This window comes from Grampus griseus, assembly GCF_964374135.1.
Source record: "Grampus griseus genome assembly, chromosome: 21".
Taxonomy (NCBI): domain Eukaryota; kingdom Metazoa; phylum Chordata; class Mammalia; order Artiodactyla; family Delphinidae; genus Grampus; species Grampus griseus.
In genome coordinates this window covers 21,239,960-21,267,638 of record NC_139015.1, presented here as the reverse complement: position 1 = coordinate 21,267,638, position 27,679 = coordinate 21,239,960, and the positions used below count along the sequence as shown (strand labels likewise).

The window sequence follows — 27,679 nt, the reverse complement described above, 5'->3', positions numbered from 1 at the left end:
CAGACTCCAGAGACCACAAGCGAAATCCTCTGACTTCCTTATTTGTACTAATGACATCATCTTTCTACCAGTCTCTCGAAGCGAAAGTTCTGTTGGTTATCTTTGATTCCCTCCTCTCCCTCAGCAACAGCACTGACCTCAGAGTTCCTGTGCAGTTTAAGTGAAAGTACGTAAAGCATGTAGCACACAGGGCCTGACACAGAGGAAGCACCCCATCCTGTAAGCCATGAGTAGTTAAGATCTCACTGCTCACAGTGATCAGGAAGCATCCAGTTCCCACATCTCCCTCTTGATGCCTTTCAAAGCCCTCCCTCCTTTCCATTGCCCCTGCTTATGTCCCTTATCAAGCCCTGACCTCCCATCTGGACCAGGGTTAGAAACTCTAAGCCAGTCTCCTTGTCTCCAATTTCTTCTCCCACTTCCTAATCCACCTGAGATATAAGATCCAGACAGAGCAAATGAAAAACTAACTTGGAGAGCATCGTCCAGCTGATGAGAAATGTCAATCCTCTCCCGTTGGCTCACTTAGAAAGCAAGCCTTTCCTGCCCAGTGCTCCAGGCCATTTCCAGGCTTGTCTCCAATAATCATGCTCCAGCCAGACTGGATAAGAAATCTCTCAAAAAGTCTTCTGCCTCGCCCACGTCCATTCCTTTGCGGATACCACTCTCTCCATCTGGAAAGTCCCCACTGTCCACAAATTATAATCCTTCTCATCCTACAAAGCCCCTTCCTCCCTGAAACCACTTCTTGCGGTTTTATCTTTTCCTCCTTTGAATCCTCACTGCTCCTAGCTTATCTTCCTCTCATAGAGCTTTTATTCTGTCTTTTTTTCATCTTTCTTTTCCCCCCTATATTCCCTCATCCTGTGCTTCATAAGGAGAAGGCACTCGAGAAATGTTTGTTGACTAAAATTGAACACCTCTCTATCATTTGAGGTCTCTTCTCCAGCTAGGGAGATACAGGCTTGGATTATTTTGGTCCAATCTTCATGCTAACTCCTCAAGTACCCCAGCTAGCATTATTTTCTCTGTATAATTTAATCCTACCTTTTTGCCTTTCTAATTCCAAATTACTTTACCCTTATTTACCTCAAAGCACCACCTGCCCCAGACTTTGTCTTAATTTCCCCAAATTTAACTGCTCTCTTGTACAGAATGGTGCTCCAGGACTAAAACCCTGAAGAGAATCACTCTTCTTCGAGGTCTGATCTGTATCTGGGAAGCCAAGCCCTGCAGTTAAAAATGTCGTGAAAATGAACTGATAAGCGGGTAGACGCAGAATGCTGTGTATACACTAATTGCACTGCATTGCAGGGTGAATTTTGGAAGTTCAAGCAAGAATTTTTTATTAAAATGCATGAGCTTACTGTAGCTTCACTGAGGAGATAACATACTTAACAGTCACTGGTGGAGCACTGCATAAGATAATGGGTATTTTGTGTGGATCTAAGCAACTCTTTTGAAGTATTTTTTTATTCTTTTCATTAGGCAAGATGAAGCCAGTTTTAAGGCCATGTCGCTTGCATTAAAAGATGCACTTTATATGTCAGCAACTACAGTATAATGCATTTACTTCGTGTGAGCGTAGCAAAACGCTTGAAAACAGTTTATTTTGCAAGACTGAATTAACCATTCAATTGCTGAACCATGCCACAGAACCGCCAATCTTATACTATAGCCTTTGCTTCTTATAATTACGTTCTTTAGCCTGTTAATATATTAAAGACAAATTAAGTAAAGAGAAGGAACAATGTGGGAACGCGAGTGCCTCCTGTATGCTCCATTCCGCGGGGTGGGTGGCCCCACCAGGCTTTACAGAGGAAGAACGGAGATATCCCACCTGAATCATGGGAACTAGGAACTTGTCAAACACCCGGGTTTGCCCTCTTCGGTTGTAACTGAATTGCATGCACCTCCTGATGTCATTTTTGGATTTCTCCAGCGACAACCACTTTGTCCCTACCTGCTTATCAACACCTTCCCCTCCTGGTCTCTCTGTAAATGAGTGGGATTGACCCTTCAGTTTTGTTGGATGATGATGGAGCCTAAACGGAGTTTTCCTTCCATGTTTGTTCAAATGGTTTCCCTTCACTTCGAGAAGAAAGAAAAATAGAGCTGGACAACCAGTACTAGCGGAGGGCAGAGTGGCAGAGTGGAACTGCCCATCAGAGGAGTCAGACAGCTCTTGGTTCCAACCCCAGGACCACGACTTTTCAGCTGATGGGCCCTGGCAAATGACGTGACCCCCTGCGCCCTGGTCTTCTTCTCTGTGAAATGGGGATGATGTCCCTCGCATGGGGTTGTTTGGCACAGGGTAGGTATTTAACGTACTTTCCTCCCTCTAAATCTTCTCCCCAGTTCTACTCATACTCAGGAGAAATCAGTGACATTGGAGCACAGGAAGTATTTTTTTAAATATCCTTTCTAACTTTCTCTTTTTCTCACACAGAAACCAAACCTCAAATACATGTCTTCTCCCCACCCTCATCCCACCCCCCATTCCTGCTCCGTCACCGGCGGATCGCTAAGAGAACGCAGGAATCTCAAGGAGAACCAGCTTTCCTGCTCTGAGCTGGGTGGAGACTCACAGGCGCATCGTGGTGGGCTGCCTGGCGGAGGACTCCCGCTGGAGTTACTATACACTGCCTCTCTGCGAAGGAGGAAGGAGCAGAGAGAAAGCCACAAGTGTTTTTCTGGGGTCTTCGCGAATTCCCCCCAACCAGGCCAGCGCCAGGTGGTGACCTTGGTGCGAGCTCCTTGAGGAAACACCCAGGTCAAGGTGCAAGCTTGTTGCAGGCAGCAGGAGAAAGGGAGGGCACTGACTGGGTCGTAGGCTGTCATACTCTCGGTTAAAAGATTTTTAGCCGGAGGACTATCTCGAACTCATTCTATCTCAGTGAATGAGTCACTTACTGGAAACGGTGTAAACACAGGTGTAATACTGGCCTGCGAAAGCCCTCACTTTCCCAGTGTGGAGGAAGACCAGCTCTTTCCACTCTAACCGTTGTATTCCTCTTTCAGAAAACTAAAGTTCAAGGGGGTTAAGCCATTTGCCTGAGGCCTCAGTCGAGGGACTGAGCAGGACCCAGAATCCGCTGTCAGGACTCCCAGTCCGGCTGGGTCGTGCGTCAGCCTCCTCCTACCTGCAAAAGTCATGACAATCTCGGTGCCCACGCAGCTTTCGGAACGCGTCTCGGTCCTGACCTCATCATTCCCTTCCGGACCCCTCGCTTTCCTTCCCCACCCGCCCGCCCCTCCAGCTCTGGGGCTGTACACTCCACGCCTCTCTGGTCCTCTCAGGGTCTCTCAGAGCAGGCAGGATGAAGGGACGCAAGACAACTACATACCTATGCGCACATCATGGGAAAAGGAAGGCTTTAGACAACCGAAACTCGCCCCTGCAGAACCCCTCGGGCCCTCCTTGGAGAGGGGTGGAAAACGGCGCTCGCTCGGGGGTCGGACGCCTCCAAGTCTCGGGCTGGGGGCGGAGCCTCCGTCGGGAGCGTGAGGGAGGGGCGGGGCGTGGATCTCCGGGAGGAATCAGGGGCCAGGGAGCGCGCCCGCCGGCGGGGGGCGCGGGGCGGCGGCAGGGACTCCGGAGGTGCGGCTGAGGCTGGGCGGGCGGCGCCACCGCAGGCGGAGGGGGCGGAGCCGCGCTCGCAGCTGCCACCCGGCCGCCGGGCCCAGGCAGACGACACCGCCCGCGGCCGGGCACGGACCGCGCGCACACACTCTCCAAACAATGCTCCGAGGCGCTCGGCGGGGCGGCTGGCGGCTCGGAGACCAGCGGCGAGGCCGGGGGAGCGCGGCCCCGAGGTGAGCCCGCGGCGCCTTCTCCAAAGCCTGCCTCTTTTTGTTTGGCAAACGTGGGCGCAGAGGGAAGCTCCGGGGGAGCGCGGCGGTTACCGAGCGGGCGACCCCAGTCGGCGTCCCCCGGAGTGACAGGCGGCCGCTGGGGGAGGGTGGAGCGTCCGGACCGCGTGCGCCCCGGGTTGCGCCCGAGGTGGAGGCGCCGATCCCGGAGGACCGGGGAGCCGGAGGGGTGTTTTCGATTCATTCGAGAATCGCGCTCTTTCGAACGGGGAAACTTTCCTCCGAGTTCCGGCAAGGGAACCGACTGTTCTGCTGGTCTCGCTGGTCTGGCTGCTGGGTTTGGGGCAGGAGACCGGAGCGCTTTGGGGATTGCTATTGTGGAGTCTGCCTTTCCGCGGCCGCAGGATTGTCAAAGGAGCAGAGAGGGAGAGACCGCCCGCGCGCCTCGGACCAGGACCCCGGGGGTGATGCTTTGGGACCCCAAGTTAGTAGTTGCCTCTTAGGCAGCCCCGAGTTGGATGCCAGCCTGGGGGTCTCCAAGGGGAACGAGACGATGCCTTCTTCTTGAGCCGTGGCAGAGCCCTCTGAAAGGCTACTGTGGGCACGTTGTTAACCTTTGCTTGTGCTGCCGCTTCCCCAGCCACACACACACACACACACACACACACACACACACACACACACACTCTCTCTCTCTCTCTCTCTCTCTCTCCCTCTCCCTCTCTCTCTCTCTCTCTCTCTCTCTCTCTCTCTCTCTCTCTCTCTCTCTCTTAGAAAACAGAACCTCTCCACTGAGAATGGAGGCAGGGCCGGCTCTGTATGTTTCTCTCAGGTGAAGCTCAGCCAGCAAGCACATGGCTTTGCAGAGCCGATAGCAAAGCCCAAAGGTCTAGGAGGGAGGAGTTTTGCAAGGGGTCCAGCCCCGAGTCAGGTTGGGAAGGCCCTATGGACCATTGGCCTGACCTGTCCTTAACAACCCCTTCCCTTTTTGAGCCGGAAATTTGACAGGAAGCACTGGGAAACTGTGCGGTTATTTCGCTATCATGGGGTCTTGTGGAACGCGGGTATCTTCCTTACTGGTTTAGACTAATGGGTCTAACCCACAGAAACCACATTCCTACTGCTGAGATTAGATTACATTGCCCTGGAGAAGGAAAAAAGAAAATTAAAAATTGAGTGAATATCATGACTTACCCTCTGTGTGTGAGGTAAGGCTGTCACTTTCTCCTTTCTGCCGGGGCAACCTCTGTCAATGGAGTGTTGAAATCCAGACAAACACTTTCATAAATAGTTCTCTCTTCCGGTGTTGCATTCGTCTAACTGTAATATAGATAATTTTTTTAGATGAGTATTTTCTGGAGTTCTGTCACTTCAGGGTAAGGTGTGAGCAACTTTCCATGCAAGTATGAGGGGCACTTGGAGCCCAGAGATTTCATTTTATGGATCTGGTCACCATTCTTCGGATTCTTTTTCCAGTGGGGTGGGTGTGTGTCTGACAGCTTCGATCTTGCACACTTTAGCCACAAATCTGGTGCAGAAGTTTGCAGAGGCAAAGATATTTTATCATGACTTGGATCAGAAAGAATGCTGAGATCTTTTTCTAATCTTACACCGCTGCCTCCCACTGAAATGGAGGAATTTGCATAATTCTGGGGGCTACCTCTCCTCGGAGGCAAGGAATGTGGGCTGGAAAGGTGCCATTCCCGGGCTGTGGAGAGCTGGCACTGGCAGGCAGGCAGGGCTCCTGCTTTGTGAGTGCCACTTGAGTTTTCCACCGTCTTTTACTTAAAACAAATCGGATATGATTCCAAGCACAGAACCTCTCTAGACAGAGAGAATCCTTTCTGGCTTGATGTAGTGATAGATTCTGTTTGCTGTGACTGAGAAACCAGTTTTAACAGGATGTGTAATGAGTCAGCGATGGAGAGGAGCTCAGGGCTTTATTCTGTTCTCATCTTCATTCTTTTTTCCTGAAAAACCTCTCCAGTCTGTGGTAGAAGTTGTACTCACCGTCAGAGAATTTCAGAGCTGAGGATGGGAGCAAGGAGAGTGCTCATGAACTGGGGAGGGGTTCTGGAAGCTTCCCGAACGTTGGTAATCCAGAGCCTACCAAAAGTCCCAGGGCTGGAGTGGGCCATCTGTGGCACAGGAGGGGAACCTCCGGCACCAAGTAACCATGACAAGCGTGGGTCAGTTGCCTGTTGAGCAGGAGATGAGGCGTGGCTACCCCAAGCGGCTGCTTTGCTAATCTGTAGGATGCCCGCCCCCCGCCACCCCGTCCTCAGATAGCCCAGCCCTGTGAGGAGCTGCAGGAAGGAGCTGAGCCCACACAGAACCGATTCCCAAGCTCTCTCCTTCCATCCCACCTGGGGCGTGGGAGCCTCTGCCTGCAGTAGAAGAGGGGGGCCAGGAACCCCAGGAAAGGACTTTCTCCTCGCCTCGGGGCAGGGGTATGGAGATTTGCCTTACTGAACACCAGAGCACCTCCTCCACTTTTTCCTCTTTCCACAGTCTAGCAGCAGAGCCTAGAGCTCTCCGTGGCCTGGGATTGTAGAAGAAAGAAAAATCCCTGCTCTCCTCTGCCTGTTGAAGCTTAGTGACCTCTTCTGGGAACTTGGCAGGGAATGAACCTGCAACTTGGGTGTAGCAGGAGGAGAACCCAACTTGCAATCATCTTGATGCGTGAATCCTAACAATGGTCACAAACTAAAAGACAAATACTTGTCTTTTATTTCAGAGAGTTCATTTAGCTTAAAGATGATGCGGTGGGCTTCCTGGTTAACTTTGGAGGGAAAAGAGGCCAATATAGCTTCAGCTCTTGTTGAATAGGCACCCCTCTCTGTGAGTGTGGGAGACCAGAAAGAGAGCTCTTCCCACAGAGATTCTGGAATGATCTTTGGGGCTCCTGGCTCATTCCACCTGGTTAGTCCTGTTGACGGTATGGAGAGCATCAACCTCAGAGCCAGGTCTCACGGGAGGAAAGTGGAAAGCAGATCCCAGGGCCAAACCCTCCCTGTTTAATGAGAGTATGTTCACTGTAGATTCTTCAGGACGATTTTCTCCTGAACGCTCTCCTTTTGAGGAAGTCAGTTCATTTGCTCTTCTTTCCTCAAAGAAGAGCAAAAGCAGCAAACAGATAATGGCAGCCTCAGTATAAAGAATGAGGTGATGAGTGAGGTGATAATGAGGAGCTGCCAGCAAAGTTGGCTTCTTTTTCTAGAACGCCCGAACTCTCTGTGTCTGTGGCCAAGTCTTAGTTGATGTCGCTGCCGTTCTTTTGCCATCTGTAAAATGGGGATGACAGCTACCTGATGGATGTTATTCAGGTTAACTGGTTAAAATCTGCAACCCTTCGAGTTCCCCCTCAATGGTGAATTTACTGAGTGAATTCTATGGTGCAAACTCTCAGCCTTCAGTTTTTACTGTCAGAGGCAACAAACTCTTTCAGCAAGCTCACTGCCTCCCCTTCAGGGGCCTCGTAGGGAAAATAACTGTGATCATCTCTTCCTTCTGTTGTAGCCTAACCAGCCCTAGACCACAGGGCTGTTGTGACCATGAATCTCTCTTTCGGTTTCCCCCTGGCCCTGCAGCTCTGGCTGTATTGATCTCACTGAGCCCTGGATTGAATGAGGCATACTAAGAAAGGGGGGCCGGGGAGGGCGAATTCCCAAGATGCCAGACCTCCCGACAAAGGTCCCTGGGGGGCAGCCGGCACCCCACCTCCCCCCTTGCTCACCACTTCTGTCTCCATATCCTCACAAGTATGGGTTACAGTGCTGATTTCAGAGCCCAGGCCTGCCTCCCCACACACATCGTTCTTGGTTAAAAATTGTGGCTTGTCTTCCAGAAGCCACGATTTTTATCTGCTGTCCTACTTGGTAGTTCTTGTTTCTCTGGGGCAGAGTCCCAGGCTCGAGACCCCTAGCAGCAGGGGAGGCATGGGTCAGCCACAAGCTTCTCATCGCCAGCCCTGTGCGGTTTCTTCCCGTTAACTGCCCCAAACCTCCAAGCACTCAGGAGTTTAGGGGACTGAAGTGTCTTTTACGCGCTCTACTCATGCAACAGAGCTGTGTTTAGCTTTTACGGCTTTTCTAAGGCCGCACCACTAGAAAGGGACTAAGAGCCTCATGACAAATGGGTGAGGGTCTCAGAATAAATAGAATATTCATCTTTACCTCTTTCTCCTCCTTTCCCCCTGCTCCCCGCTCTGCTCCCCAGTCACATCGTCAGACCCGAATTGATCATGCCCCCGTCCTCTGGCAGGGGAGATCTCTGATGAGGCAAGTGTTCTGCCTTTCCAGGAAGCCACCCTGTGAGCCCCATCCGCCTCCCCTGAGACCACGGCAGGGAGCCAGGCGCAAGATGAACCAGCACCCCGCCTGCTGCTCAAGATGCACCAGACCATCCCAGTGAACCCCGAGAGCCCGAAAATGTCTGCGTGCAGCGACTTTGTGGAGCACATCTGGAAGCCCGGGTCCTGCAAAAACTGCTTCTGCCTGCGCACCGACCACCAGCCGGCACCTGGCCGCCCCCAGCCCCGAGCTGGCAGCCTGCCCCCTCCGCCTCGCCTGCCCCCCAGGCCCGAGAGCGGCCGCCCGGAAGATGAAGGCCTGAGCAGCTCGCCCTACTCCAAGCCCACCATTGCCGTGAAGCCCACCATGATGAGCTCCGACGCCTCCGATGGGTGGACAGAGGCTGGTGTGAGTGCCGACGTTGCGCAGGTGAGGCTGACTCAGCCCTGTGGTATTTTTGTGGTATTTTTACGAGGCTGCTCCTGTTGTAACACCGGTGACTGGCGGGCGGCCAAGGAGGGCTGTCCCAGCAGGACTCCTGCAGGGTGGCTTCCTGTTGGCTCACCCCAAAACTGCTCCTTCCCAACTACCGCCCTCTCTTTTCTCTCTGCCCTCCTTTCTCTCTGTCCCTTTAGGCTGAGAACCATCAGTGCAGTCCCCCCAAGTTCATTTGAAGACTGTATCAGGGCACACCAGAATGAAGCTTTTTCTAAAAAGTTAAAAAAATTTTTTTTATTTAATGGATCATTTTAAATATATACAAAAGTAGCAAGAATTGCTTAACGAATCCCATGCATCCACCACCCTGCCGCGTGAGGTTGAACAATCATCAACTCATGACCAATCTTGTTCCATCTCTACCCCTGCCCCGACCCTCCCTTCCCCACCTGGGGTTTTAAAGCAAACCCCACATACTGCATCATGTCCGTACGTCTTTAAAACATAAAGTCTTTATACAAAAATATCATTATCACACTTAAAAATGTCAGCAGTAATTCCATAATGTCATCCAACTCCCAGACAGTGTTCATATTTCCAATTTGGGAGCTTGGGTTTTTCCAGCTCTGATCTAGGATTACTAAAGACAATTACATCCTTAGAGATTAGACCATTCCGCTCATCCCCCAGGTGACCCTGACCAAGGTGTAATTATTTAAAGGGCACATGGAGCCTGCTGCCTCTAGACATGTCTTCTGGGAATCTGCATTTCTAGGGCATATTCTAAGAACTTAACTAGTTTTCCTTAAAATATCATGGTGAGGGGTCAGGAAGGGTGTGTGAGCGTCTGTGAGATCAGAGGTCAGTTTTAAATCAAGGGAGGCTTGACTAAGGTGAGCCATCTCCTGGGGCTGCATTCAGCTTCCTGTCCCCTTCAAAGCCGCTCCATTTTGCAGAAGCTGGTCACACCCATTCCCCAGGCCTTTCTCAATACCTTTGACCTTCACAGATGTAAACCAGGGACTCTTTCTGTTCTGAATCATCTTGGAAAGGAGCCAGAGGCCGACCCTGCCTTGAGACTGCTTTAAAACTGGGGATAGGGGAGACTAGAGGGGAAGGAGGAGGGGACAGTGATTTCAGTGATGGGAATGACCACCCCACATCGCTGTCTCTAGCTTGACTAGTCCAGCCACTTATGCAGCCTCGGCTGAGGTCACTGCCTGTAACTGGGAGAAAGAGCACAGCTCAGAGCGAAGCAAGGGAGCTGGGACCCAGCTCGGAGAGCGGCCCTCACCCTGCTGCCCTCCGACCCCACCACCACCCACCCAAAGTGTCTTTTGGGGTTTTTTTTGGTTTTTTGGGGTTTTTTTGCTGTACGTGGGCCTCTCACAGTTGTGGCCTCTCCCGTAGTGGAGCACAGGCTCTAGCCGCACAGGCTCTGCGGCCATGGCTCATGGGCCCAGCCGCTCCGTGGCATGTGGGATCTTCCCAGACCGGGGCATGAACCCGTGTCCCCTGCATCGGCAGGCGGACTCTCAACGACTGCGCCACTAGGGAAGCCCCCCAAAGTGTTTTTAAAAGCTTTATGGCTTTGTTTTCTTTGTGCTGTGACAATGTTATCAAAACACTAATGAACACAAAGCAAAAATTAAACAAAACCCCAAACTCTATTTCGAAGCCCTTGGGAGAACTTACCTCGTCCAGCAGTTTTGAGGGAGAAGGCAAAACATTATTCTTTGGCATTTCCCCCCCCCCCCACCTCACAGACCTAAGCCAAAAGAATTACAGACAGGGGTGAGGAGTGCAGGTTACGGGAAGCCCAGGGGCTCCACGGGCCCCCAGTGATGACAAGAAGGCTGTGGGGAGGTTAGAGGGTAGGCACGCTGCCCGCCTGCTTCATGGTGGCTCGGAAGACAGTTTACAGTGTCATGGCCCTGCCCTCTCACTTTCTCTCTCTTCCTTTTTTCTCTGACAAGGTCTAATGTAAGTCTTTTAACCTTGGGGCTGTGTAGGTCATCTGGAGACGAGCCCCCGGCAAGCTCCCCCTCCCGAAGCAGGAAGATGTGCCAGTAGTTTACCTGGGCAGCTTCCGAGGCGTCCAGAAGCCTGCTGGGCCCTTGGCCCCGGCAGACGGGGGGCACCCTCGCTGCCCGCCTGCCTATGCCATGGTCGGCCTGCACAGCCTAGAGCCCCGGGGGGAACGGAGTGTCGCCTTCCACCCAGTGAGCCTCCCCGATGAGAAGCTTGGACGAGAAGATAAACCCACCATTCCCTACCAAGAGCTGACCTCCCCTCAGGAGAGCTTCCGCCAGAAACTGGCTGCCTTTGCTGAGATGACCTCTGGCTGCCACAAGGGCCCCAGGCCCTACCCCTCTGCACAGCCCCTGCGGGAATCCCTGCCCTCGGAGGATGACAGCGATCAAAGGTGCTCGCCCTCAGGGGACAGCGAAGGGGGAGAATACTGCTCCATCCTGGACTGCTGCCCTGGGAGCCCAGGTGGTCAGGACGCCTCACAGGCTGAGGACTCCGGGCGCAGGCAGGGCTGCAGGGACTGCTCGCCGGCCTGCTGGGAGCAGGGGATGTGCTCGAAGCCAACCGAGGAGGAGAGGCGGGCTTTGAGCTTCCCCAGGGAGTGCCGCAGCCAGGGCCCGACAGAGAACCCACCCCGCCTGGGCCCCAAGAAGCAGTCCCTCACCTCGGAGGCTGCCAGCTCCTCGGATGGCCTCTCCTGCGGGAGTGCCAGTAGCCGCGCCAGCAGCCCCTTGGTCCCCCAGCACGAGAGTGATTCCTGCTCCCTCATGAAGGCACCTGGGCCGGGGAAGCAGCAGGACTCTGGCTGCCACGGGGTGGCCTCCAGCAGGTGCCTGGGGCTGACTGGGGAGCCCCAGGCCCCATCCCACCCCGGTGAGACTGCACAGCCTGAACCCATCTATGCTGAGAGCACCAAGAGGAAGAAGGCTGTTCCAGTGCCTTCCAGGCCACAGGCCAAGGCAGAACAGGCGGCAGCTGCCCAGGGCCAGGGCCAGGTGAGGATGGCTAACACCTGGGCTCAGAAAACAACGTCTGGCTGGGGCCAGGACAGGGAAGGCCCAGAGGTGGCCCCCCAGGTGGCGGCAACCATCACAGTCATGGCGGCCCACCCAGAAGAAGACCACCGGACAATCTACCTGAGCAGCCCTGACTCCTCGGTGGGGGTGCAGTGGCCTCGCGGGCCCCTGAGCCAGGCCCCTGAGGCAGGCGAAGGGGAGCCTTCGGCTGGGCAGGGGCTCAGCTCGAGGGAGAGCCGCCATCACGGTGCCAGTGAGAGCACGCCCAAGGGGAGGCCTGCCATCCCTCCCAAACTGTCCAAGAGTAGCCCCGCAGGGTCCCCGGTGTCCCCATCGGCCTCCCCCCAGCCCAGCCTCAGCGAAGGCAACTCGGGTGTCACTGGGCCCCAGCCTCCATCCAGGGGCCCCGCTGACCCTGCTTCCTCCTGCCGGGCCAACGGTGTCCCTGCCAGCGACTCTGCCAGGGGCCCCCCGCCCGCCACTGCCACGTCAGCCTCGGACCAGAGGCGGCCCCGGTACCAGACCGGCGCCTGGAGCCGCCAGTGCCGGATAGAGGAAGAGGAGGAGGTGGAGCAGGACTTGCTGAGCCAAAGCTGGGGGAGAGGGGTGGACGGTGGCCCCACGGGCCCATGCAGCTCCTCCACCTGGCTCCGACCCCGCCCCACAGACGGCGCCTCTGGGCCGAAGAGCAAAGCCGGGACCGGGATGAGCAAATCGGCCTCGTTTGCCTTTGAGTTCCCCAAGGACAAAAGTGGGATCGAGGCATTCTCGCCTCCTCCGCCGCCTCCGAAGTCACGGTGAGTACGGTTGTGTGTGTGCGCGTGCGACTCCGGGGCTCGTCTGGCAGGACCGAGGCCTCTTCCAGAAACCTTGGTCTTTGCCACCTGTACCGAAGCCATCAGGCCCAGGCTCAGAGCCCTACCTCCGGGCACCAGTGTCGGCCCAAAGGCCCTCGTGCCTTTGTGTAAATTTCTGTGACTTGGTGCTCAGCACACAAGCCTACAAGCAGTGCCCTGCTTGGGATTGGCTGTTCGGAAGGCGTCTTTCCCAGAAGCAATGCCAAGCTGGCGCTCTTTCCTGGTGCCCGTCCTCTTATAATCTGGTACTCTTTTTTCTCTCCGTCCCTCTGAAGTGTCTTCAGCAGGCTTTTCCCTCCAAATCCTGAAATTCCCCGTTTATTTAAACGTGGAAAAGAAGGCTCCAGGAGGCTATGCTACAGAATCTCAAGAGGCAAAGAGATGGGGAGGCCAAGGAGCAAGGGCTCCTGAATTGGGACCATGATGGCGACTAGGCTTTGGAGCCAAAAGCAGAGTAGCAGGAGGTGCTGCACATGGTTTGGAACCCTCAGATGTGGGTTTTTAAAGAAAAAAATATATATGTAGTTTCATGGTAGCATGCTGAAACTGAAAGCTCTCTCCACTGCTTCACTGCTCTCAAAGGCCCGAGTTTAAAGTCCGGTTTAAAGTCCCTCTCAAAGGCCCAAGAAAAACAAATGCCTTTTTTAAGGTATTGAGTTGTGCATGGAGTTCAAATTCTGGGGGGTAAAAATGGCCCTCTATTAGAGCAGAACTGATTCCTATCAGGGAAAGGAGCAACCTGCTGTTTTTCAAAAGCTGACAGCCTTTCCGAACAGACTTTCCTTCAGTCGGGTCATCTCTGTTGGTTCTGTTTTAGCTCATGTGCCTCCAGGTTGATGTCAGAAGCGGGGAACTGACCGCAGGGGGAAGCGGCTGTGACACTTGACTTTGAACATCAAAGCATCACGGGCTGTGATGCGTTCTAACGTGGGCTTTTTCTGGCACCGCTACTTTATTCTGGTATCGAGTTGGGCGCCTGCTATGCGGAGTAGACAGCCATCCTCCAGATCGTAGGGCGACCGCAGGCTCTTGGGCTACAGTTTTCACTCCCTAAATGAATGAGGCAGCTCAGAAGAGCTCCCATTTATATGGCATTTACTATGGGCCAGGCAGGGAGCTAAGAGACTTAGACGTATTAACTCATTTGATGCTCAGAATAGCTCTAGGAAGGAGGAATTACCATCTACAGATGACGAAACAGAGATAGGAAGAGCTGAGTAACCTGCCAAGGTCACACGGCCATACGTGGCAGTCTGCTTCCAAAGTCTATGCTTCCAAACACCTAGGGCACATCAGCCGGCTTAGGGAGCAGGCAGGGCATGCGAGTAAAACGTGGGCATTGTATCTGTCTGCCTCAGGCCTGGGAAGGCTGGTGGAAAGCACTGGCTTTGGAGTCAGAAAATCGAGTTCATGCTGTGCCTGTCTCACCTGCAGGTGAAGTGATCTTACGCAAGCCGCTCGCTGTGAACTCCACTCCAAGTCATTGTCCAAAATGGGCTAATAATAACAATACATTTGCAGCACCCCGTTGTTGAAAGGCTCTCGAGTGAGATGAGCAGAATCCAATGCAGAGATTAGTTATGTAGGCAAAAGCCGCCCCAAGCTGTTGACAGTGGCAGGGACACACACACCCTGTAGGAATGGGCCTGGCCCGATCCCAGGAACACCACCTGAGCCTTGGGGAAGGAACTAAAACTTTCCTGGTGAGAATCATAATGTTTGGAGAAACCCCGGTCACCCACTGTAACAATGTGACTCAGGTAGAATGTTCATTAGCATCTGGGTTGATTGCGATCAAGTTTGGGGGCCAGTTTTTTATGACAAAACCACTGGATTATATAAAACATAAACCAGGTGGGAATCTCAGAGGTTCTAGGTGCCAGCTCTTAAAAAAAAGTTTTTATTTTCAGAACTTTGGGGAGAAAAATCTAGGAAATAAAATTAGCGTAAGGGAACACAGAAAAAAGAAAAGAGCATCTGGTACCATTTAAAATAAATCAAACTAGTATATATATATTCATTTGAGGAAGATTTTTCAAGCATTACCAACATTCTCTTTTGAATCATCACATCTTTCCCATGAGGAGATAAGAGGGCAGGCTCAGGACCATAAATTGACTTTTGTTTCTGGAACTCGGTACTGTACGTACTGAATTCCTTTGAGGAGGGTGTCAGGAACCCACAGCCTTCAAACCTAGCCGTGTGGTGGCACATCAGAGTATTGATGAGAATGCAGCCCACAGTTGATCCAGGACCGATACCAGCACCACATTGGTGACTGTTGCAGGCTGATGTCAGTTTTCCAAGATGGAGAAATGCTGGAAGGTCTTTGAGCGACATCCCAGGTTAACTTAATTTCTTCACATGGGTCATCTGTTCAGTGGGTCCTGTTTCTAAGGATCAAGCTCACCTGTGAACAACGATACCTGCTGTCACGATGTGTATTATGTACACTCACAGCTCTAGAGAAGGGGGCTGCTGGATGCAAGGTGGTGTTACTCTTTACTAACACTTACTTAAGCAGATCCACCTACTTTCTTGGGCCATTATGGAAGAAGAAAGAATCATGCTCCTACGGTCCTGTTTTACAAAACTGACTCACTTGGCGGGAAAAAAAAAATAGATGTCGAGAGTGGCTTGGCTTTCCTGTGGTCTTGTTTTGAATGGTTGGCAGTAGCTTATCTGTCTGTTTTGAGATATCATCCTCTGTAAACTCCCATTAGGGTTCCTGAGGAAACTCTTGCTGTAATGCCATGTAGGACGAAGGCTCTCAATACTCATTTAATGCCTGAAAGCCATTTAGAGGTGTTTAAGTATATGCCCACCCCTCCTCCCGGGCAGGTAAGGGTCCTGGGTCCTTCTTTACCTGCTGCTGCCCAGGCAGCCTCCTACCTGTACAAGCTCACACCTACTCAGCCTGACTGACCCCACTGAGTCTGGGTCACCCCTGCTCCACTTTAGAGCAGAGTTGGAAGGTGAGGGTCAACAAATATTGCTGGTTAGAAAATGAAAACCTGCAGGAAGGAAGTGCGGACTTCTTAGTTTAAATGTCACGTTCAAGACTTAAGGCAGTTTAATGAGAGCAGCCAGTGCCTGGGGGAGTAATTAAGATGCGAAAAAATCAAATTTATTTCTGCCTTTTATTTCCTTGTGGATGCAAACTGCGTTTTAAATGACTTATGGCTTTTGAATGACAAGGTCAGTTGAGGGAAAATCATCTGATTAGTGCAGAGCAGGCATTTCACAAAGAAACCCCAAATTAGGCTGGTAGACCTGAACTCAGAGGTGGAATTAGAGGACAACAGGTGACTGAGAAATAAGACAGGTTTATAGGGTTTTAGTTTCCAAATGGTCTGGCCCCAGGTGAGACTAATCAAAAGAAAGAAACGTTTCCCCAAGAAAGCGAGGGATGACTTTGTTTTCAAGTTATCACTCATGCTTATTGTAATTTTAACCCAATAGTACTAAGTTCTCCTCCTCCTCTGCAGGGATTCTGGGGGCAGAGACTGAGTCTGTCCTGGACTTTCGTTCATTCCTAATTTCCCTCCCTCCCTCCCTTCCACGTGGCTTCTCAGCAGATAGGTGGTGATGGTGTCAAAGATAGAGGTCTTTTCTGCACACAGAAGTGGCCACGTTGCTATCCAGAGGAACCAAAACGACTTCATTGTGTGGTCTCTCAATCACATGATCTCTTAGCATGACCTTGAGGATGGGAGTCAGATGACTGAGATGGGTCATTGTCTCCAGACCCCATATCCAATCTGATGAAACCTCCAAATGCTTTATTCCTGAAGCCCTTTCTACTGTAGTGGATTACAATGGGATGGCAACAATTTACTAAGAAATCCCACACTCTTCATGTACAACAGGTTTTTCTGGGTGGCATTCTGAAGATCACAGTTTGTATTGGAAAGCACTGTATGTGCTTCAAGAATCTTCTCTATGTTTAGCCTTTTTGACAAAACTAAGTCAGCTGGAGGTCGAGTCGGTCCAGGGGAGACTGAATACTGGGCATACTTCAGGGGGAGAAATTGCCTTCCACACCCCGCCCCCCTCAACACACACACAAAGTTTGGCAAACAGAACAAAGCACGTGTATCAACAATACAAGTTTATACCCTGCTCCATGCCAGAGGGAAATTACTAGTTGGCCTCTTCCCATGAGTTTGTGGGTAGAACCTGACATGGGACATCTAGTGATGCTGAAGCAGGGAGAAATCAAATTGATTCCTATCTTCCTATTCTGTAATTTTTTTAAAAATCACTGATTTTCATATATATGAAATATTTACAATATTCTCTCCATTTTTGAGCAGGCATCCATGGTGAAGGTTAGGGATTAGAGATTCTTTATTTTATTCATCAGATATCTACTAATTGCCTACTTTCTGTTACACTTTGTGCAAGGTGCTAAAAAGCCAGTGACTGGGGTTCTGCCCCTTAAGGCCCCTGAGGGTTGAGTTGGTATGAATGAAATCGGCAGATGTGCAAAATGACCACGAAAGGTTCACTGCTGCTTTGATTGCTTTTGATGAGACTGTTTACCATAGCATCTGGCCTCTCACCAGATTCCTTGTTCTATTCAGTAAGGCCAAGGTAAGCTCGGCTTGGTGTCCAGGAGTAATGAAAAAATAGTCCTTCCTTTAAGGTCCTTTGACCTGATACAAGATCACACATAGTACAGCATATACATAACCATTTATTAAAAAAAAAAAAAAATCCAGATGCTCCTTGAAGGTGAAAAGCAGGCTTAACCATCTGTCATCCCAAAATATCCTGTTTGATGCCGGGCACGTGTAGATGCTCAAGAAATTTTTATCCAATAGACAGTAGTAGGCAGAGGCCATACCCTGTTTATTTCATTATGGCCCAAAGCACCTAACTTTATGTTTTGCGCATGAAGAAATATTGGAAAAGGAACAAGTAGCATCATTAAATACTTGTATCAAAGTATCTTTCTGACACCCAGGTTTCGGGTGGCCCCAGTGCTCTTTTCTTGCCTCTGTTTTGGCAGCTAATGCAGTGTCTTGAACTAAACTGGATTCATATTCATATCTCTCTGAAAGCTTGTAAACTCTTGGGAGTACAGGAACCACGTTTTATACATTTTCCTTTGACTTTCCCATAGGATACCTTGGGACATAGTAGGTATTCAATAAAAGATTATTGAATTAGGGGGAAGAAAGGCCAGAGGGAACTACAGATCTTGGCCTTATTTTTTACTGGACACCCCATTATAATTCTGTGGCCAGCCTTGCTCAATAGAACATTGTCGCCTTGAGTTAAAGAAACTGAAGTTAATAATTATTAATGCTTCAAGGTGGGCAAACACCATGAGGGCACAATGCATCCTTTCATGGATTAATTACTCTCCAACGATTGTACATTTGCTCTTTTTTTTAAAGCTGAGCAGGTGTGTGGAGCCCAGCCCTCTCTTGCCACAAGAATGTTCCTTTCAGGCAGTAATCACCTAAGGACATTTTTTCCCCACCCATGAATTGCAAGGAATTCTAGGGTGTGGTTTAATTTCTCTGAGAATAGATTTTCCGTGCTTTCCGAGGTGGGTTGGGAAACACAAGCATGGGCCATATGATCAAGCCCCCTCTGCCCATCAAGTGATCAAAGGGACTTTGTTCCTAGAATAGCCAGCCTACCTTTGAGGTGTGGAACTCACACCTCTATTCTCTATTTGTAGTGCAAGAAATTTGTTGTTTGGCGATCATGAAAAGGCTTGCGTTTCCCTCTATCAGGGTAGCTAGACCAACTACAGAGACTCCTCAGCAGCCATTTCTGCAGCTAATACTTTTCAGAGTTTAAGATGAGAGTCTTCATCCTCTGTGCTAAAATCGCTCATTATTTCTTTCTATTGGCTTTTGAGCAGATCCCTAAAAATGCTGGGTATTAAGGGTGTTCGTGCTGTTCCCATACAGCTCTGTAAAATCCCCTGCTTCCACTTTTGTCTGATGCCCTGGACAGTTTATCCTCTGTAGTTTTTTAACAGGCAGACTTATATAAACAAGTGTTCTCCATTGGGGGCAAAGGGGAAGTTCCAGATTAAAGACTACTTTAAAAAAATCCTTCCCTTTTTACTCAGATATTTTACTCTCCAGTTAATTTTAGTATCTGTCACTATCAAATGATCCCCCTGACTTCCTGTCGGTTTGGTTTTTAGCCGTTTCGTGCCCACTTATGCACGTGCTATAAAAATTTTCCCTAGAGTTTAAAACTTGTGTTTTAGGCCCATGATTGGCGGTGTGTGCACCATATGTCCCTGAGTTGTAGAAACCCTCCAGAATGGCTCCTGACTTCAGGAGCTCTGTAGACAGTCAAAATGAATGAAAATGCAGCCACCTTGGATAAAACCATGAATGGTTGAGATAAATAGACACATGAATTAGTAATAAGACCTTGAAGATCAGGAAGAAAGGGAAGGAGAGTCCTTGGAATGTTAAAATCAGTCATAGTGAGGAGGTCACTTAAAATAATCCTTACGAATGTGTGCAGATCAAAAGGAGGGTTTTGTGACTGCATATTCTCGCACCACAAGTTAGGTTGCATCCTCCACACCAGCTGCAATCAGTTGGAGTACCAGTCTGCAGCTCTTCATGGAAAACAGTGAGGCCACGTGCCCACCCTGCAGGAGAGCTTGCCATCATCCATTAGTACTGTCTGCACGTTATACGAGGGGGGAGTGCAGACATGTGTGCCAGCTGCTTGCCAATCCAGCTTCAGAATCTAAAGTTTACCATCGGTGATGCAAAATCATTGGTGGTCAATAACTGTTTCCTATACTAATTTAAAAGTTCATACCTGGGAGGAGTGTGTGGTCTGTCCAGCCCACATGGCCCAAAGCAAAGAGTTTGCAGAAGATGGTCTTCCTTTCTGATTACAGCCTCAATTTCAGACTATTGTGCCAAAATGTTTGGTTTTCTCTTAATGAGTGACTGTGAATATTCTGTGAAGTTTAATGAGTGATTATGAATATTCCATGCATTTTGGGAACTCTATTTTAGTAAAAAACAGTTACCGTTAAGTCTAGTATCCAATATTTAAAGTATTATTTCTCCTTATAGACCTTAAATTTACATTTTCGGTCCTTAAATCTCATTAAACAATGAATTTTCACTTAGCCTCACCCTCTTTGACTTATAGCACTGACTTTCTGTGTCCCAGATTGAGGGGTAAGGGTTAGGAGGTATGTCAGAATCTTTTGGAGGAATAGTTTTTGTAATTGGAAATTAAATATTATAATATAAATTTAAATTTTGGAAATTGAAGACAAATTATTGTTTTCATAATTAATATTACATATAATTTTTCCAAGTCTTTTTGACTGGTGGCAAGTTAGGCCATCTTTTTTTTTTTTTAATAAATTTATTTCTTTTATTTATTTCTTTTTGGCTGCGTCGGTCTTCGTTGCTGTGCATGGGCTTCTCCCTAGTTGCAGCGAGCGGGGGCTACTCTTCATTGCGGTGGCTTCTTTTCTTGCGGAGCACGGGCTCTAGGTGCGTGGGCTTCAGTAGTTGTGGCATGCGGGCTCAGTAGCTGTGGCTCACGGGCTCTAGAGCACAGGCTCAGTAGTTGTGGTGCACGGGCTTAGTTGCTCCGTGGCATGTGGGGTCTTCCCAGACCAGGGCTTGAACCCGTGTCCCTGCGTTAGCAGGCGGATTCTTAACCACTACGCCACCAGGGAAGCCCAAAGCCATCTTTTTAATAAAAATGTTCAACGTGAGGACAAAACGCATCTTCCTAGGTAAGAAAGTAGAAGAAAACCAGGACAGGAATATTCACTGATCTGTTATGTTTACTTGGTGACCTGCCTTCAAATCTCTCAAAATGCCTTCTCTATATTTGTGTTCTCTTGAAACAGGGAATTGTCTGTGCAGTAAATCCTAAATCCAGCCCCTTGATCCAGCTTCTTGGCCTACCTTAAATACTGGTCTGCGCTTCCTGTGAAAGCAGGGAAAGCTAATGAAAGACTCTTCCAACAGTACAGAGTCTGAGACTTTCTTGGTGTTGATAGTCATTCAATCACCCAGTATTGAGGACTTGGTGTAAGTGGAGCTAAAACGAATTACTCTGGACAATTAAGTATGAGACCACACTGTGTCCCCATGGTCTTCATTCCTGAGCCATGCCTTAGGGTAACACACACAGACCAATTAGGGGCATATACAGTGAAGATCTTTTTTTTTTTAATTTTCTAATTTTTTTAAAAAATTTTGTTTATTTATTTATCTTTGGCTGTGTTGGGTCTTCGTTTCTGTGCGAGGGCTTTCTCTAGTTGCGGTGAGTGGGGGCCACTCTTCATCGCAGTGCACGGGCCTCTCACTGTCGCGGCCTCTCTTGTTGTGGAGCACAGGCTCCAGACGCGCAGCCTCAGTAGTTGTGGCTCACGGGCCTAGTTGCTCCGCGGCATGTGGGATCTTCCCAGACCAGGGCTCGAACTCGTGTCCCCTGCATTGGCAGGCAGATTCTCAGCCGCTGCGCCACCAGGGAAGCCCCAGTGAAGATCTTTACAACATTGCTTACAGTAGCAGGGAGTTGGAGCAAACCCAGGTATTCACCTCTACGGAAACAGAAAAGTAAAATGTGTGTGCGACGAAATACTTAACAGCAGTCTTGCTTTGGAGAATGGGAGGTCCAGTGAAAGGATGGCCAGGGAGCCGCAAGAGCTAGCTGGTCAGGAAGCATGCGTTAATTGTGGTCCCAGTCTGCACGGTTTTGGGCTTTCCTAGAGAAGCACTGGGCTGCCTAGTGAAGAGTGAGGATGTTTGGAGTTACCTAGTTTGATATTTTGATTTATAATAAGAAATCTACATTTGGTCTTCCTCCCCATTGCTGGCACAGAGCTCCTAAAACCCTTGGAATTTCCTAAGTGCTGAAAGCCATAAAGGTGTCTTTTATTATGTTAATGAGCTGACTTTTGGACCCCACCTAAGGATGAAGCCGGTTGCCAGGGGAACCAATCATGTAATTAGGGTTGGTATTTCAGTCTTACCCCCCACTACCACCTCCAGGGAGGGGAGAGGGACTGGTGGTTGAATCTGTCTCCAGTGGCCGATGATTTAAATTATTTAATCAGTCATGCATACGTAATGTAATGAAGCCTCCATAAAAACCCAAAAGGACAGGCTTCAGAGAGCTTCCAGGTTGGTGAAGCAAGTGGCACAGGTGGCCTGTGGGGCACTGGGAGAGGGCGTGGCAGCTCCCTGCCCTTTCCCTATACCTTGCCCGAGGCATCTCTTCCATCTGGCTCTTCCTGAGTCATGTGCTTTTAATTTTAAGTAAAATGTTTCTCTGTGAGCTTCTGCAGCCAGTTTGGAACCTCCAACCTGTCTAACCCTAGCCGGTCATCTGCAACAGAGGGCGGTCTTGTGGGACTGAGCCCTTAACCTTGTGGAACCTGATGCTGTCTCTGGGTAGATAGTGTCAGAATTGAGTTGAATGGTAGAACACCCAGCTGGCGTCCGAGAATTGATGGCGTGGGGAGCACACCATCCCATGTTGGAATTGGGTGACCAGAACCCTTACCTGGGGTGGGGAGGGTTCAGCTAAGTCTGTGGACAGGAGATGAAGCTGTTGGGGAGCAGGTAAGAGGGTGCTGACAAACTGACCCAGGAGTAGGAGGGGAACCTTATCCTTATTAGGCAACAGGCTGGACCAAAGTGGAGAGTAGAGAAGTAGATCATCCTAGGAGCTCAGTTACAAATAGCCCGAATCTCCCGAGTCAGGAGAGTAGGAATGAAATCTAACATAAATACATACAGATTTCTTAAGCCCAATAGCTGGGCTCAGAAGCTGGGCCAACAAAGTGGACTTGAAGCATTTGCTGAGTCAAGAGAAGGAGGGAAAGATCATTCTGAAAGCAGGGTTGCCGAAATCAGTAGTCTAGAAACAAAAAGATTCTGGCCAGGCAGAGATCATTGTGGTGGATTGATTCCAACAGGAATAGGTCAGGACTAGAACAGCGGCGATTCCCAGGTTGGTGAGCAACAACTCAGTACAGTTTTAGTTCAGTCCATCACTGGAAGTCTTCTGTGTGCTAGAGGGTGGGGAGGTGGTGTGAAGGGGGAAGGAATCGTGGGAGGTTCTTTTTTTACAGCGGGGAGGCAGGCTAATATAATAAAAGAGGTTCTTCTGTTTTTAAATTTTTGTGTAATGGAGCTAAGCTACCTGGTCATCTGAAGACTACGTCAGCCCCTGAACCTGGAGCTACACTACCGTTTATCAAGCTCTTGAATGTGTAGATTCAAACTGAGGTCTGGATGACAGACAAGTCAACTCTTCCTAGTTATTTTAGAATAATGCATGTCCTCAAAGAATCACCCTGATGAACTTTCTTTTTTGGGTCTCTTCAAAGTACCAAGAGAGTGAAATCTCTAGCCCATCCATTTTCTGCTTCTATCCAGGTAGCAGAAAGAATTACTGGGTTTGCTGGAGACTGCTGAAGTCTTCTCTCTGTCTCTCTCCCCATCTATCCATCCATCCACCCATCTTTCTGTATGACCAGTACCTTCTATGTACCTGGTGCTGCTTTTAGCGCTTTTTAAATATTAACTCATTGAATCTTCCTAACCACTCTCCTTCCCCACAATGAGGTAAGTAGTATTGTTATCTCCATTTTATGGATGGGAAGCTATAGCACAGAGAGATTAAGCGTCTTTTCCAAGACACCCAGCCAGTAAGCAGTGGAGCAAGGACCCCAAACCCAGGCAGCGGAGCCCCAGTGTTCATGCTCTTAACTACATCAGTGGCCTTCCTGGGTGACTCTGAAATCTGTCTGGGAAGCTATTCAAATGCTTACATTGCTGTTGTTCCCAAAGGCTCCAGAGGGTCCTTCCACGCTATGCTGGCCTGTGGGCAGGGCAGCTGGTGGGAGGGGCCCCTCTGTGGATTGCAGTTGTTCAGTCTTTACTTCCAGTGGTTATTCATCGTCTTCTTTCCCATCTGCCCCTGTGTGAACAGATGTAAGAGCTTCCACCTTGGCTTAACAGGCCAGGAGTTGAAGACTTATTGTTCTCAGGTGATGGGATTGGAGGTGTAAGCGTAGCGGACCAGGTGATGGAGTCCAGCCGCTGTGTTCTTCCGTACTCTCTTACTTGCTCTCAACAGCTGGTATCCCCATCCTCAGCCTTAGCTGAAACCTCCCCACGCTTGGTGGTTGCAAACATCTGCCCTTCTCACTCCTGCACCAGAACCTCCTTGGGGAAGGACACAGCCACGCAGACTTGCGGCCACAAATAAGAGACTGATTTTCCAAGACAGGAAAGGTCATCTTTTAAAACCATTTGTGTCTCTCAACACCAAAGTATATCTGTGTATAGTCAGGGCAAATGGCTCCAAATTTCCATTTGACCAATTTAAGCATTTTTATCCATTTTTATACTAGCTAACTAGTAACCTAAAGATGTGTGTGTAGGTGCAGGCGTGCGTGCGTGCGTGCACAGGCACGCTTACCACTATCTTTAAAAATAAGCGTGGCTTGGGCTTCCCTGGTGGCACAGTGGTTGAGAGTCCGCCTGCCGATGCAGTGGGACACGGGTTCGTACCCCGGTCTGGGAAGATCCCACATACCGCGGAGCGGCTGGGCCCATAAGCCATGGCCGCTGAGCCTGCGCGTCCGGAGCCTGTGCTCCGCAACGGGAGAGACCACAACAGTGAGAGGCCCGCGTACCGCAAGAAAAAAAAAAAAAAAAAAGGCTTTATTTCTATTTTTAAATGGTTTCCACTGAATGCAAAGCACATTCATTTTTGGGTTGAACCAAAGGCTTTTTCAGCTTGAAGAGCCCCAGCAGTCACCAGTGCATTAACTGCAAATGCAAATTAACAAGTCTGCACCGTGGGGACCGTAAAGGTCATCTGACCCAAAATGAAACTGATTTCCTATCTTTATACATGCTAATAAATCAGCGGGGAAACCTGCCCCAGAGCAGACTGGATCCTTTAGTTCCTTCATTTGGCACTTAGACACTTGCAAAATAACTCCCATAGCATCTTCATCAAAGAGCACTAAAGATAAAAACAATAAGAACCTTTCTGGCGCAGCTATCTGCCTTTCTCATCCCATCTCTTGAAAAAAAAATTTTTTTAACTGCAAGATTGTGTAAATTCAGGATATTTTGGGACTGTTATATTTTGTAGATATGAGAAAGGTCCAGCTTTGCTGAGGGCTGTTGTTTACTCAGTGTCCCTGCCTCTTGCAAGTTTTGCCCCTTTTGCAAGTTTTGCTGGGCAAGTGTAATTCTTTTCTTAAAGGAAACATTTATCCTCCTAGATGCCTCCCAGTTATTGAAACAGAGGCAGATAAACTTAATCAAGAAGTATTTAATAATTACTCTGTGTTCCAGCATGTCCTGACTATGACACAGCTCCTCAAACAGTTTATAATTGTGGTGGCAACAAGCCTATTTCACATGAAACAGAGTAATCTAACCAGGATTATAACCAAATGCTTAGTGATGTGAATCAGACTGTTTGGTGTGAGTTCCAGAGGGGACAGACCAGTCAGAGAAGATTGAGATGGTTTAGGAAGGGTTTTTAGGTGAGTGATCCTGCTGCTAGGTCTTGGGGATGGAAAAGGTTTGAAGGGGAGAGAGAATGTTTTCCTCTGTGCCAAGGTGGGGAAAGGACAGGAATGGAGGGTGCTTTGCGGACAGTGGGAGACTAGCCCCATTAGAGCAAAGTATATATGAGCATAAGTAATAGGTATTGATTAACCAAAATGGTGATAATTTTTTTCCAAACTAAAAACTAGGCATATATTCTAATGTACAGACCGTGTGGGGAAATATTTGAAATAGGGAGTGTCAAAGAAAATCCAGGGTGTGTGTTTCTGTCACCATAGAGGACCAGAGCTGATCTAGTATGGCTGCCAAGGTCAAGAATACTTACAAGAGCTCCGTGTAGGGCTCTTCAGGGTTGGTCATCATTATGAGAGTAGAATTTTGGAAAGATTTTGAGTCAGGATGATCTGCCCCAAGGCTGCAGATCTTTTTGGAAGATGTGGCTTGAACCCTGTATATACTTTTTGAAAGGAGATTGATCAATATTTATCTACCAGGTTGTAGATAAATATGTTTTTTAATTTATTTATTTATTTATTTATTTTGGGCCGCATTGGGTGTTCGTTGCTGCCCGCGGGCTTTTCTCTGGTTGTAGCGAGCAGGGGCTACTCTTCGTTGTGGTACGTGGGCTTCTCGTTGTGGTGGCTTCTCTTGTTGCGGAGCATGGTCTCTAGGCGTGCGGGCTCAGTAGTTGTGGCGCATGGGCTTAGTTGCTCCGTGGCATGTGGGATCTTCCCGGACCAGGGCTCGAACCCGTGTCCCCTGCATTGGCAGGCGGATTCTTAACCACTGTGCCACCAGGGAAGGATTGTTGAAGCAGGGACAGTGTCACCTCTACTCACTATTGTATGCACAAGACCTGACACAGTGCCCGGCACGCAGCAGGCAGTCAATATTTATTCGTTGGAAAATCTGAGAGTCAGAAGAGACAGGATGGGGGATGCACTGCAGGTCCTACAGGCATAAGATAAATAAAAATGGGGTGCTCTTATTCACCAAGCAAACCTCGTGTTTTAGCTCAAATCACTGAATGATTTTGACTTTAGGATGTGGCCAAATAGTAGAGAATGAATGGGGTGAAACTGAGTGTATTTGAGAGGGTATTTGAATTGCTTCTAATGATGCAGCCCAACAGGACAATTGGAGATTGAAAGCTGCAGGTCACAGAGGCAAAGCCGTCCCTATTTTCCTGTGCTTTTGCAGGAAGTGCATTTTATAGAAAAGTCAGAGAGGAACTGAGGGGAAACGGAGAGCTCTGAGCTGGTGAATTCACAGCGGTCTGACAGGGCACTCTCAGCCGCCTCTGAAGCTGACCCTTCATCCTCAGGGCTGCTCCACGGGACCCCACGGTCACTGGCACGGCCCATCCCCAGGCTCTGGGGGGCCATGCGGATGATCACAGCACCGCAGGCTGGAGTCCGGGATGGTAAGAGGCTCTCATTCTTTGATTTAGGCATGACTTGATTTATTCGCATCTAAACCAGTCTGTTTTCACTTCTTGGTAATGTAAACAAGGTATATAGAGTTTTCTAACGTGTTTGTGCTTTCAGAGCTACCCGCAAGGGCTTCTCCAAAAGGCTAAACTTAGCAGTGAACTTGCCCAATCCAAAGACTGGGTGGTGTAATTGTGTACCAGGGTCTGGAGAGCTAGTCTAAAACTGCGTGCGGGCATTATGTGACTTTTCATATCTTCTGCTCCAGAAGCAAAAAGTTTTCAACCAAATGGATGTGAACTAAACCAAAGTCGGCCGTGAGAATGAAAATGTGCCTCTGTCACACTTTAAGTTGTGCTGCCGTATGAGGATTCTAGCAGCCACGTGAAGTTCGAGATACAATCTCTGACCCACACTGGGGTCCAGTATCCGTTAAAAATTTTGGACATTCTGAAAACTCAGGGGGTATTTTTAGACTCGGCTTTTTTCCTACAGATGAGGAAGTCTGGCAGATGGCTCTTCCGGCTGGATTATTATTATTTTTTGCCGCTTTCTACTAATACAGTATGGAGAAAACTCTGGCAAGGCTTCTTTCTCCAAGGACAATGGGGGGAAAAGCCATTCTGCAAACACCGGGCAGCAGCTGCAGGGCTCAGGTCTCTAAGGACGCTGTGCCACTGGCTGTGTATTTCACGCTGCTCTCCTGTGACTGTGTCTAATCAACGTGGGGAGGCAGGGAAGGAAGTCTGAGCAAGAGCAAGTCATTTATCACAGCGCGGAGCAAAGACATCTGTGCGGGCCGGGCTCTCTCGCTGCAGCTGATAAGAGTTATTTGCCACCCAGAGAGGAAAGACTAGATGTGGTTTTGGGCCCATGAAGCCACTTCCTTAAATCACATGACATCAGTTCATCTTATAGATGGTTTGCACTGGTTTTATGAAAGGCAAATCAAACTATCATTAATGAGGGAAAAGTGCCTGTAAAAAAGAATAAGTATAGTCTTGTTATGCGTTGCTGAGTACATTCGGATTGACCTTGGCCTTGCATCTGACAGAACAATCCATTAGGGCTCAGAAAAGTCACCTTCGGAATGTTAAGCCTTTTGCAGGGATTCTTAAGAAATCTACTGCACACGCAGGCTGGAGATACAAAAACAATGTGATTGTCAGTCTGCTTTGATGGCCAGCTTCCCCTTTCATTTTCAAATCTGGTGTGTTTTTGTTCATTCAATAA

General features: G+C 49.3%; 1 protein-coding gene across 1 annotated transcript in view; it reads left to right on the top strand.

Moving 5' to 3' along the window:
• Window positions 1–8,204: 8,204 nt before the first annotated feature.
• The window catches only part of PRAG1 (PEAK1 related, kinase-activating pseudokinase 1), a gene marked incomplete at its 5' end in the record, with an annotated part of 42,783 nt that continues 23,308 nt past the window's right edge, over window positions 8,205–27,679 (top strand). Inside the window, 2 exons of the mRNA XM_082680302.1 lie at window positions 8,205–8,534; window positions 10,556–12,387. Of these exons, the coding sequence (XP_082536428.1) occupies window positions 8,205–8,534; window positions 10,556–12,387 (2,162 nt within the window). The remainder of the gene's footprint in view (window positions 8,535–10,555; window positions 12,388–27,679) is intronic.